The sequence below is a fragment of the Calidris pugnax genome, unplaced genomic scaffold (genome assembly GCF_001431845.1).
Source record: "Calidris pugnax isolate Ruff unplaced genomic scaffold, ASM143184v1 scaffold68, whole genome shotgun sequence".
Lineage (NCBI taxonomy): Eukaryota > Metazoa > Chordata > Aves > Charadriiformes > Scolopacidae > Calidris > Calidris pugnax.
Genome location: NW_015090921.1, coordinates 5,715,411 through 5,727,732, shown reverse-complemented (window position 1 = coordinate 5,727,732; position 12,322 = coordinate 5,715,411). Strand labels below are relative to the sequence as shown.

The 12,322-nt window shown below is 38.5% G+C and overlaps 1 protein-coding gene across 2 annotated transcripts in view; it reads left to right on the top strand.

Annotated features, from left to right (window-relative positions):
* The window catches only part of ZNF106 (zinc finger protein 106), a 37,160-nt gene that overhangs the window by 9,658 nt on the left and 15,180 nt on the right, over positions 1-12,322 (top strand). For both annotated transcript variants that reach the window (XM_014950294.1, XM_014950293.1), the window contains exons 3-7: positions 367-428; positions 5,312-5,509; positions 7,641-9,740; positions 10,501-11,125; positions 11,997-12,066. In XM_014950294.1, the coding sequence (XP_014805780.1) occupies positions 367-428; positions 5,312-5,509; positions 7,641-9,740; positions 10,501-11,125; positions 11,997-12,066 (3,055 nt within the window). The remainder of the gene's footprint in view (positions 1-366; positions 429-5,311; positions 5,510-7,640; positions 9,741-10,500; positions 11,126-11,996; positions 12,067-12,322) is intronic.

Here is a 12,322-nt window from a genome sequence, read left to right as displayed (position 1 = left end):
TTCTGGAGAGTGGCATCAATGAGACTTTTAATAAAAATTATGATCAATAGTAATTTGTCAAAAATCAGCCTAATAATCTTTGCTACATGCACTCCTGTTTGTCTCCTGGAATTCTGCTCCTCTTCTGTTGAATTGTAATGATTCGTGTGCGTCCTTTCTCAGGAAAGTTAACATCATATGACTTCCTGAGAGTCTGACTACTTGGGTTTTCATGGTCATAGAAATGGGAATGGCAACTGCTACAGCCCTACAGGAGTAGAGTACATGTTCCTGCAAGGCAGGAGAGTTCTCAAAAGTGAGCTTTTCAAATACGATACACTGTTTTGTTTTGTTTTGACCAATTTTACTTTTTTCCCCATGTTGAAGGAGATGGAAGAACACATGAGAAGCATGCTTCACCACAGAGAACTTGAAAACCTGAAGGGAAGGTATGAGAACAATCTTGGCATCCTTCCTCTCTATGCAGTTTGTATGTCACACTCTGGAAGTATTCATGTCCTATTTCCCATATAAGCTGAATTACACAATTTATTTTTATGCATCACTTAGTTGCATGCCTTGTGATAAAGCTGACAATGAACATGTTCTCAGTTTTCGACATGAAGAGGAGGCAACCAGTAATGTGGAAAAAAGATTTCACTGCAGTCCAAGAAATATAGGAAAGAAAATTAAAAAACATGTTTTTTAGGTCTTGGCAGTTTCATGCAGGGTTTCTTGGAAGCACTAGTATTCTGCCTTTGGCAGAATTGTGAACACTGTTTTGTTCCTTTTTGAAATATTTTTTAAAAGTTTTCAGTGATACAGAAACAATTGTTGATCTTTCAGACCACTGTGAGAAGGCCGATGTCTTGGATATAAAGTTTACATCTGCTTGAGTGACTGCCTTTTCCTCTGCCACCCTGGTCCAGATTCTTGGTCAAGGGACCTAACCATGGTGGATGGTGTTTTCCTTCTGGTTTCCTTGGTTTTATTTAGAACGTGTGGAAAGCAGGAGGAGGGAGTTAAGGGGTATTCACATATCCTGATAATATGGCATCAGGTTGTAACCAGAGTGCACTTAGAAGTGGTTTCAAGTGTATGGATTTTGAGGTAACCAGACAGATCAGATAGTCTGCACTTAAGTATTTGACTTACGGACTTATTTTTAATCAACTTGCAGCATAAACTTTATATGGAAATGGCAAATCCCTTTTAAACACCTTGTAATGGAGTAAGAAGTGATCCTCTTTGAACTCTTGGAGATGTGGGATACTAATGCTAGTTAAGTTGTGCCAGGTTCAATTCTAGTAGAATTCATAAACCGTTTTGTTTAATAATGTTTCAAAACTAGAAGAACTTTGCAGTTTATTTCTCTTCAGTAACTTTTTATATACTGAGCATACATATATAGCTGCAGAAAAGTAACCACGTTTGGAGTACAAGCTTGTATTACATCTATGCCACAGCTGAAGACGCTTGTTTGAGCCAGCTGCATAGTATTTTATTCTACTGTTGTGTATAATGGTGAAGTATATCTAAATCAGCAACCTAATATGTTTTCAGGTTAAGACTTCCAGAAAACCTGTAGCATATGTGTATGGCCATTTATATCTGCTAAAATTTCAAATTGTCTCTCTAAAATATAAAATAAGCCGTATTGCAGGACAATGAGGTAAGCAGTATCTTTTAACTTAAAGTACAGTCAGCAAATAACCTCTGTTGTCTGATTTCTACTTCCATTTAATATTTGATTAATTTGACCAGGGCTTCACAACAGGTTAGTAAATTGGGACTTTTCCATCTTGAGAATTTCTGCTATCAGTCTGTCTTTAGGCTGGGGTTCAAAGGATTAAAATATATTGGAAAGAAAATTAAAAGATCTTTTCCTCTTGAAATTAAATTTGTTTTAGTGGGATTCAGAAAATCTTCAACTTGTCCAGATTAGCAAAGTTGTTATTGTGTCACATTGGAAACGTATGAAAGCAGCTTTTTGGAAGCTATTTCATTTTTTTCAAATAAAAATTGCTTTGTAGTAAAGAGGGAGGGCATAAAAATGCTAAATTCCTTGCATTCCCTTTCCTCTTCTTTCTTTCCCTCGCTGTCACCATCTCTTGCTCAGCCCTGTCCTTCTTGGGACTTGTTGTTGTTCTGAATTCAGCTACTTACTTTAAAAGAAAAGAAAAGAAAACCAAACCAAAAAAACCTAGATCATTTTGTTTTCTTCTCTGCAGTGCCTCACACAATGGGGTCTTGGGAGCTAGGAACATTCTGAAAATGTGTCTGGAATCAAGCGTATCGTGCTATTCAGTATCTGTCCTGTTGGGCGTGAAAAGGATTTGTTCTGTTACTGAACAGCTGGGGAGGGATTGCTCAGAAACCAGAACGTCCTCAGCACTAAACACTGCCTTAGGGCTTCTGGTCAGCTAACTGTAGAGCCTTCCTGTTCTGGACTTTCTTCTGCTGACAATGGTTCTGAGATTCTCAGCACAGAAAGTGGTGTGGATTACAGCTTAAAATTTCACATATTTTTCCATCTTATTTCTGGCCTTCTAAGTTAATATTTTTTTAGTTTGTGACTCTTGAAGGTAACAATAATTTCTAGCAGTTATATGTTGTGTCTAAAATGGCAGTTCTTGGTTTTCCATTTCCATAATAGTGAAATTAAATTAAATTTGTTCATCAGCATTACATTTTCTATTATCAAGGTAACTGTCTTCATTCTTTCAGAAGAATGCATGGAAGATGTTTGTTCTCAAAATCAATAACAAACTGTTTTTCAGTTGCAGCCTTGTTCTCTTCCCCTGTGCTGCTTCTTCCTCCCATTTAAGTGTAGTAGAAGTCTTTTAGGAGTCTTACAGCCTTACAAAGCAAAAGGTGCTCCAAGTAGAAAATAAGCACAAGAAATAGCCTTGTGAGTGTGGTTGAATTGTGCAACAGAGGATAATACCACTTATGTGTGTAGTATCAGCATCTCACTGCTTCCAAATTTGACATTCAACTAGAAGTCACTTTCTAGACTTCCTGTAGGGAAGAGGTAAAGGAAATGCACATGTTATTTCACACTTTTCTCCTTCTAAGCTTAATTTAGTAATCTCAAGGGCTAGAATAATTTTCTGAAACATTTTGAGACTCTTCTCTTCTTGAAATCATGCTCCGTGTGATATATAAGGAATCAAGTACAAAGCTTTAGTGGTTCTTTTGTCTTGTTTTTTTTTTTAAATTGAAAGTGAAATATTGCTATTGTACAAGGGATATTGAGTCTGCCACCTGCAGTACACATACAGTAAATAAAGCTCTTGGATGTTTTCATACAGAGAATACCTATTTATTTCAAACTGCTTTTGGCCTGTGTGTTGACAACTAAGATTGTGTGGTGTTCCTGAATGGTGAGGAAATGTGTAGACATGATCATTGTGTGGAGTGTGCCCAATTCTGATTGATATTAATGGGGTTAGAGGAAAGAAAGATGTGGAGGAAATCAAAATTCCCTTAATTCTATCTGAACTCCCAGCCAATTCATTAAAGCAGTTGTTTGAGTAGGAAAAAAGTGTTGTTTTTTTCTTTAGGCTCACATAGGTTAAGAGCAGAACAGAGAATTGCAGTCACTACCCGCTCAGGTCTTTTCTTTCCAGAGTATCAGTTGGTACAAGAACTGCAGCTTAGTAACTAGTAACTCCTAAGGTAGAAGCTATAGAAACAAGCTGTTTGTCCTTAGGCTGGCTGCTAACTCACTGGCTTTGTCCAAAGTGTGCAAAACTTACATTTATTATGAAGTCTGTATATGAGGGTGATGAAAGTTTTATGAAAGAATTGAAAGATGTGTCTTGTTGAATCGAATCCAAATTGAAAGATTTGGATTGTTCTCTTAAAATCTAATTAGTACCACTGAGGTGCATTTCTCCTTAAGTGCCCCTATGACTCAAGTGGAACTTTTATGTAGAAAAGAAGCTGCTTCTTATTTGCAGTTTGCCTTGTGTGATGACACAAGTTAAAAATAAGTCCTATTAGCAATGCATAGATGTGCCATTTATGAGTCTGGAGAGGATTGTTCCGATAGCACTAGGAAAATTTGCTGATTGTATTTGGTTATCTTTATTGGGTTAATGAGATACTATATATAGGCTGTCTGAGCCTTGAATATTTATTAGTGAGTGTGAAGTCTGCAAAATGAAGTACACCCCTCTCTGGAAAACACAGGCTAAATTTGTAAGCTACTGACTTGGTAAATGAAATTTATCCAAGCGTTTCATCTGAAATTAGGCTGCAAAAGACAAAAAAAATCAGATATTAAAAGTGTAATTTTTATTAATTACTCTATTTGAAATGAACCCCTCTCTAGCTGTGCCTGAACAACTGCATTGGTTAAATATCTCAACTGTGTTAGAGAAACCACAGATTTCTAGGATAAATAAAGGGTGGCTGCTGACGCTCCGTTAAGTACTCCAACAAGGATATTGGCTTAGTACCTGGAGTGAAGGTGCATCTTTTTTAACAACGTATTTCCTTAATGGTAGAGTATTGAAGAGATTTGTCAGGAGAACTAATAAGGTATTTTTAGAAATCTGAACTTAAAAAGAAAAAAAAGGTAAAAAAAAAATTGTAACCTTAATCCGGTATTCACTGAAACATGAGTAAAGCCATTTGTCTGACACAGCTGTCCACTTCCTCCAGCTGAAATAATTTCTGTATTTTTTAAGATAAGGCCTCTAAAGTAGAAGGCAGACCTCATGCACGCTTGAACCAAATAAAGTACAGTGAACTGAAGACACCCTCCCATCACTCGCTGTGCTGTGGAGTCTTTGGATTCCAGGCAGCGGTCTCAGCTGTCCCAGTTTAGGTTGTGTTGTGTCAGGATTGGCTGTATCCATGTGCTGCCTCCTCCCTTTTCTAAATTTCACTGGGGGAAGGTTTGAGGCAAGGATTAAATGTAGAAGCTGTCACCAGGCTTCCCCAGTGCAGCTGGCACCATGGATGGGCTTCAGAGCAGCTCCTGCTAGCTCTGTAAGCCTTCCACTCTGCCTCCTCACTCGCTATGTTTCCTCTGAAAAGATTTTGAGTACAACAATTCAAGAAGAATTCCTCCCCCCAGTTAATGCAGCTTTATTACCAAGTCTTTTACCTCTTGATTGTTGGAAAAAAATCTTCTAAAAACTGACCATCAAAAAAACTAGACCTTGAAAGAAAAAGCCAGAGAATTCAAGTAACTTAAATATACTGAGCAAAACCTAGTTGCCTTCAACGCGAGCACATTCAGAGGAAACAAAGTAAGACCAGAGCTACCTGCCATGCCTGTTGGCAGAGTTGAAAGTCCACCCTCTGCCTCTCTTCCTAGGGACAGCAACCATGAGTGCCGGGTGTGCAGGGTGACACTGGTGGGTTTGTCAGCATATGCCAAGCACATCTCCAGCCAGCTGCACAAAGACAATGTTGATGCCCATGACAGAAAAGAGGAAGGGAAAGAAGAGGCAGAAGAAGAATACCTTGACAAAGAACTCATTCAACTGATCAAGCAAAGGAAGGAACAGAACCGGTGAGTTTTCCTTTTTCCTCTTAGGTCATAGATTTGCTTATAACACAGTTGGGATACGCTCCTAAGGCTTAGGTGCTCATGAAATGTAAACCACCTGTAGCCAGCGTACTTGTTATAAGAACAATCCAAGACACCTGGGTAGATATTGTAGTTTCAACATGTAAATGTGATTCTGCTGAATGTTCTTGTTCTGCTGATCTGCTAGTAAGGAAGTTCAACGATTCTCCATTATGGATAAAAATAGTCCCCAGTATGGAATCTTGGGTTTTGAGAGTCCTGATGTTTTTATTTTAACATTTGATACCCATTGAACTGAAAGGCTTAATAAATATGACAGTAATGCTAATATTTGGGGCGTGAGGTGTCTATAGGAAGCCAGCTTTTAGAAGCTGTTGCTGAACATGCTTTGTTATAAAACTTTAATCTGTCTGGTTTTGAAGTGAACTGGATTGTTCTGTCAACGTCACGCTGAAATCCCATAGTCCTTGAATGAAATTTCTTACCTCCTTTATCTTGCTGCTTACCTGTAGCTAAACATAGTTCTAGTGGCTCACTGTGAAATGGAAGCCAGCAGCGAGTAACAAGTAGTGCTTTTTGTCTTCCATGTGACTCTGCAAGTGTGCACTCTAATAACCGTGTTCCAGCTGGGAATATACTGTTTAAATAGATTTATTGCATGGCAATGGTATTAAAGAGGCATATGATTTTTTGAAAGAACTCTTGCTTGCTGTGGCCAGAAATTTCAGTCAGCACCTCCAAGTACACAAATCTGTGGAGATTATCTTGATTTTGACACCATTCTGTCATACTAGGGTATCCCTGTGCTGCATGATGGTCGTGGTTTCATACTGGTCAATGCAGGTAGCAACAATGTCACTTTTTCTGCTTTTATGGCAAAAGACTAATGCTGTCAGTACAGTGGTATTCTGAGGCAAATAAAATCTTAGAAGATCTCTTTCAGCTGGATGCTGGTTTGGAGGGGGGGACAAAAGAAATTATATGGATTAAGTTACTAATACAGAAAATTGTTTCCCTTAGATCATAATCTAGCTGAGTCAGCTCCTAGAATTTAACAGTATCACTTAGACATTGTTTCTTTGAATTCTTGTCTTAGAGCTCGCTTCTTCTTATGCGGTGGGCTGTCTCCCATTAGAGAGTAATTATTTGTACATCTTTTAGCAAAACTGGAATGTGTTGAAAACTTAAAGGGTGATACAGTTTAAATTTTCAGTTTACTCAAATCAATTGTTATTAAGCAGTAGTATGAAAGTTTCCTGTCTTGCTTGTCCAGGGATCTAAATTGAATGTATTCCTGCAATGTGAGAAAAAAAGCATTTCTGTAATCAATTTTTGGAAAAACTTTTATTAAAACTCCCCATTTGGGAGAACTACTTAGAACATTTAGACTGCTGACCCCGGGAATAGCTGTCGGCATTAAGGTAGCATTTATCTTTAAATGTACATGTGGTAATTCACCACGTGTTTGTGATAAGTTGCCAAGTACAAGTATATTCAAAGGGCAGTGGATAGTGGTTCTGGGAGGCTCAGACAGACTCAGCATTGCACACTGTGGACTGTTGGGAGTCTGTTGGTTAAAACAAAGAAACTTCTGTGGATGTATTACATATGTGTTTTAACTTAAGCTTTATAAACTGAGATGTGATCTCAGTTGTTTTCTCTGGGAAGTAGAATAAACAGCTAACACCAAAAGAATAGTCTTCAGAAAAAATAATTTTTTGTCTATCAAGATTACTCAAATTACAAAGACTATACAACAAAATGAAGTTTTCTTTTTGTTTGTTTCTTATTAGCCCAATAGCTAGTAAATATGAAGGAATATTCTTTTCTGAGTTAAACAGAAATATTTAAGAATTAGTCTATTGAGCTCCTCCTGCACCAAAGCAGTTGTTCTTGTATGAGCAATTTTGAAATAAAGGTACAACACTAGTTTTGAAAGTCAAATACTACAGAAGCCTGAACAGTAAAGCAGCTAAATAAGTTATCTCTGTTTCTTTTTATTTAAAGGAAGAAATGTTTTCTTCCCAGTGCAAATAAAATCCGTAAGGCTTACATGCTCTTTGGTTGCAGTAGAATGGCATCAGAATTTAGGTTTTTCTCAATTGTTTTATAGGCAAGCTGAACCAAGCTGTGCAAACCAAGAATTAGAATGCGATGATAGGAGATCACAGAGAAGGCGAGAAGAAAGAGCTACTTACAAAGAAAGAGAAGCTTATGATCAGTCATCATGGCATCATCATAATGCTTCACAAAGGGACTGGAAGTGGGAAAAGGATGATTATATTAGTTCTAGACAAAGCAAATATTCACACTCTCAGAGGAACCTTAATATAAGCAGACATTCAGGTGGCCCAAGGGGACGCTCTGGGTGGCACCAGAATGTTTCAGGAGGCTCTTCAAATCGGCATAATTATGGGAATTCTGGAAATGTTTGGCATCCAAGTGGGCGGGGAGGAGGAACATCAAATTGGCATCACAGTGCCAGGGAGAGAAATTCTACTTGGCACTCGGAAGGAACTGGTCATTTTTCCAGCTGGAATTCCAAGAGTTATGGAGGAAACTGGAAGTCTAGTCCTCATGGTGCAAATGGCTGGAATTTTGGAAGCTCAGGAGATACATATTCATCAGAGCCAATTAAATATAATAAGGAAAGGTATGCATGGCAGCGGAAGGAGAAAGATACTGATGTTCTGTCATACAGAGATCGAAAAAATAGGAGTGACTCATTTGATTTCACTAGTGATAAACTTCCTTCTGAGGGGGCATTGGATTTTTGTACGTCGAAGCAACAAGAAAGCAAAATTTCAAGAGCCAGTGGAAAAAGTGGCAGTCCTTCCAGAGATAAAATACATCGCTGGACTCCCTACCCATCCCAGAAAGCTGCAGAGCAGCAACCACGGTCTGAAGATAATGTTTCTAAAAATCCAGATAAAATGGATTCTGTATTTATGCCTCTTACTGATTCACCAATGAAAGGAAAATCTTGTGAAGCCAATGTTAGCCTTTCAAAACTTAAAAAATGTGAATCATCTCCCCCTTCTAATGTAACCTCAGATCACCTTGATTCTTGCAAGGTAATGAAAGACGGTTCCAGTGCTGAAAAGCCTGACAAAGATGATGGCAGAAGTAATAGAATGCCATCACTGAAATCCCCTCTTCTGAATATCACAGATAGAAAGTTATCTTCCCCAAAGCAAGATACAAACAGTCTCTTAAAAAACGTCAAGCTTCTGTTATGCTCAACTAGTGGTGAAGAGCAGAATCATTTGAATGCACTGAATTTGGAAACAAACGGTTTCTCCTCTTACTCGTCGAAGCTGCATGGTGCGTGTGCTGGTAACTTACAAGACAACAAAGATGTTCTTGGTAGCAATCTTGGAGAGCCTGTTAATAGCACAAGTGATGCAGAACAAAACCCCAAAGATGTTCAGTCCAACCATTCCTTACAAAATGCTCCCTTGAGATCTTGCAAGGATACAAGTGACCAGAAAAAGGAAGAAACTGGAGAAGTATTGCCAAAGAGCGAGTGCAGATTAGATTCATTAGAAGATGTGAGTGATGATGATTTAGCGGGAAGTGAAAAGTCAGAAGCAAAAGTTGAAAAGTTGGGTTCTTCTGTTAGTCCTTGTTTACCGTGTGACACTCCAGAAGGTAAACCTGCCACCCCTAAAAAGGAAGATGATGAAAAGCCGGCTCCTGCAAGTATTGCTTCTACTGATCTAACAGATTCTACGTTTCAGAGGGAATCCACAGTTTCTCCATCGAGCAGTCAGGACCATTTGCATGTGGATTTGAAGATCTCCTCACAGGATGGGGAAGGGGATGAAGAGCATGTCAAGTCACATGATCACTTTGAAATGGAAGGTTTTGAAAATCCTTCAGATCCTGAGCTGCAAAAAGGAGGAAGCCAGTCACTAGGCCTTCTTCTTCCTGATTTAAGCAAACTTGGCCTCCCTGCCTCTCTGCAAAGAGACCTGACAAGACACATTAGTTTGAAGAGCAAAGTCGGGACACATCTTCCAGAGCCCAATCTCAATAACGCGCGGCGCATTCGGAATGTAAGCGGCCATCGGAAAAGCGAGACTGAGAAGGAGTCGGGGCTTAAACCCACCCTCAGGCAGATTCTTAGTGCTTCCCGGCGAAATGTAAACTGGGATCAAGTCATCCAGCAGGTAACCAAGAAGAAACAGGAACTTGGCAAAGGTTTACCAAGGTTGGTAGCTTTCAAATCTAACCATGCCGTTGTGTTTGTGTGTTGAGGGGGAAGGGTTGTTTTTCTCCAAATCTGAAATGAATTCCAGAATCCTAAAGCTAAGACTTCAGAATGAAGCTTGCTATACCACGATCTTTTGTATATATAAATAGTTTTGAGTTTTTATGATTGCTTGCTGCATTGGCTGTCTATCTGTAGATAAGTAATAGTAGTCTGCTGCTTAGAGAAGATTTGAATAGATTCAAAATTGTTGCTCAGTATCTGAGTATGGACACTAGCAATATATTTGCTTTTCAAGTTCTAGTAAGTGGAAGAATGTAAAAATGGAATCAAGATGTGAACGATTCTGTGACGGTTGGTTATTTCTTCATTTATTCAGGACTATAAGAATTGCTTGCATTGCTGCAAGCAGAAGAAATGCTTCCTCTTCATATGTTAATCTTTTAATTTGGTACACAGCTTGGTTTTGTGTTTAGAGTAAGAATATATTTCACTCTTGAAACTTTCTATAAACCTGAAGTTTTTGAAGCGTCTTAAAAAGATGTTACATGTTCTTATTCCAAACTTGGTTTGGAATAATTATAATAACGTGTTTTCTGACTTGGAAATCATACTGTCAGTTCTTAACCACTAAATCTCGTGATCATGAGTTGCCAGATCTCTTAAAACAATGATGTGCATTTGGGGAAGGGGGAGGCTTTTTTTGTAGATTTAGCTGGCTTGTTACATGTGTATTTATCTTTTTTTTATCTTGTTAAAGGTTTGGTATAGAAATGGTGCCACTTGTTCAAAATGAGCAAGAGGGTCTAGAACTTGGTGAAGAATCTGACCTGTCTACTCTGGAAGGATTCCAGTGGGAAGGAATTTCTTTAGCAGTGCCTGGCTCGGCCAGAAAACGTAGCTTTTCTGAAAGCAGTGTCATTGCAGACAGAAATCCTTCTGCTTATAGCTTCTTCAGTGAACAAGCCAAAACAAAAGAAAGTGGGCAAAGGCAAATAATTGCAGCCAGCCACTCACATCATGTAACATCTGGGTATGAGGCAAGCGCTGGCATTGAGGTTGACTTGAAACGGAAGACGGCTTCTCTTCCTTTGTCACCGTTTATGTCTGAAAGAACTGAGACTAGTGGAAGGAGACACAGCCTACAGGCCACTTCTGAGGTCACAGGCCTCACCAAACAAGACCAAGAGAGCCCAGAGAAGAGAACACCTCTTCTTGAAAAACAAAATGTACTAGAAATCTCAGAAGAAAATCGTCCGGCTTCAAATAATGCTTCACTTCTTGCAGTGTCTAATAACGTAGATGCAGCTACAGACAGTAGCTGCACATCTGGTACTGAGCAGAATGACAGCCAAGGAGTTGGAAAGAAACGAAGAGCCACTGGAGTAAGTGTGCAATTTTTGTCCAGCTTTGATGTGCTAATTTTTTTTTTTCCCCTCAGTCATTTTTCAGCCTTGAAATGATCTCTGCAAGGAGGACTTTCTCCATTTGATTGTCTTGTACATACATTGATAACCTCAAACTAATTTGCTTGTTTGACTTAATTTTAAGAATCTTTTCCATTTCTGCTTTCCTAGCGCAGGACTTAATAATTTTTTAATTAGTAGGAATTTCGATTTGGTAACTGGCATACTATGTGGGTAAATGAAAGCTATTAAAATACATCTGTTGAAGTACTTTGTGTTGTAGCAAGAGTCTTGGTGGTTCAAAACCTAAATGTAAGCTATGCTGTAGCAGAAACTTATTTTCCTTAGATGTACCTGGTCAAGCAAGGAAAGACAAACCTTTTTACAAAATTATATACTTAAAATTATATATTTCAATCTGAATTTGTTTCACTGTTCTGTCTTGGACTTACCCAAAGGAGAAAAAAAATCTTTCCCATCACAGTCCTCAAAATGGTTTTGTTTTATGCAGAAAATGATAGTTTTAATTCCTCATTGATTTAATCATCTAGATCTTCAACTAAAACTGTAGAGTGAAAAATCTGACCCAAGTGCAGTCCTAAACATCTGAGCAAGTAGAAGGCTATTTGCTTGTTTAGTATTTCTTCCTAGTTGAGGTGAAGACATGGCACTCAGTTTGTTGATCTCCCTCCTTTAAGGGCAAAGGGAAGGATGAGTTATACAAGAAAGGGCAAAATTACTTGAATATTCCTCTCTGTGGGTACAAGTAATGCTTGAAAAGACAGTGGATGTTTGACTTTTTAGGCAAAATCGCTCTTGTAACTTTTGTTAATAAATGATTTACTTGCAGGAGGGATCTTCTCCTGAAATCCCTAGTCTAGAAAGAAAGAATAAGAGAAGAAAAATCAAAGGTAAAAAAGGTGAGTGAGTATCATACATATGTGCATTTGGTATAGAGGTTATAAAAATACTAGTAGTATTTTGACTTGGCTAAAATGCTAGTTCCTTAGTGTTAATTTGGTGCTTCTTGGACTCTTACTGAAGGTCATGGGGTGGACTGTTCTTGGGTCTGCAACAGATTCTTCTCTGAAGAGTCCCATCTTAATTTGTCAGAAGTTATTTCTAAGAGAAGACTTTGTACCTTCTTTCTGCCTGAAGTTCGTTTTCTGAGTTGCA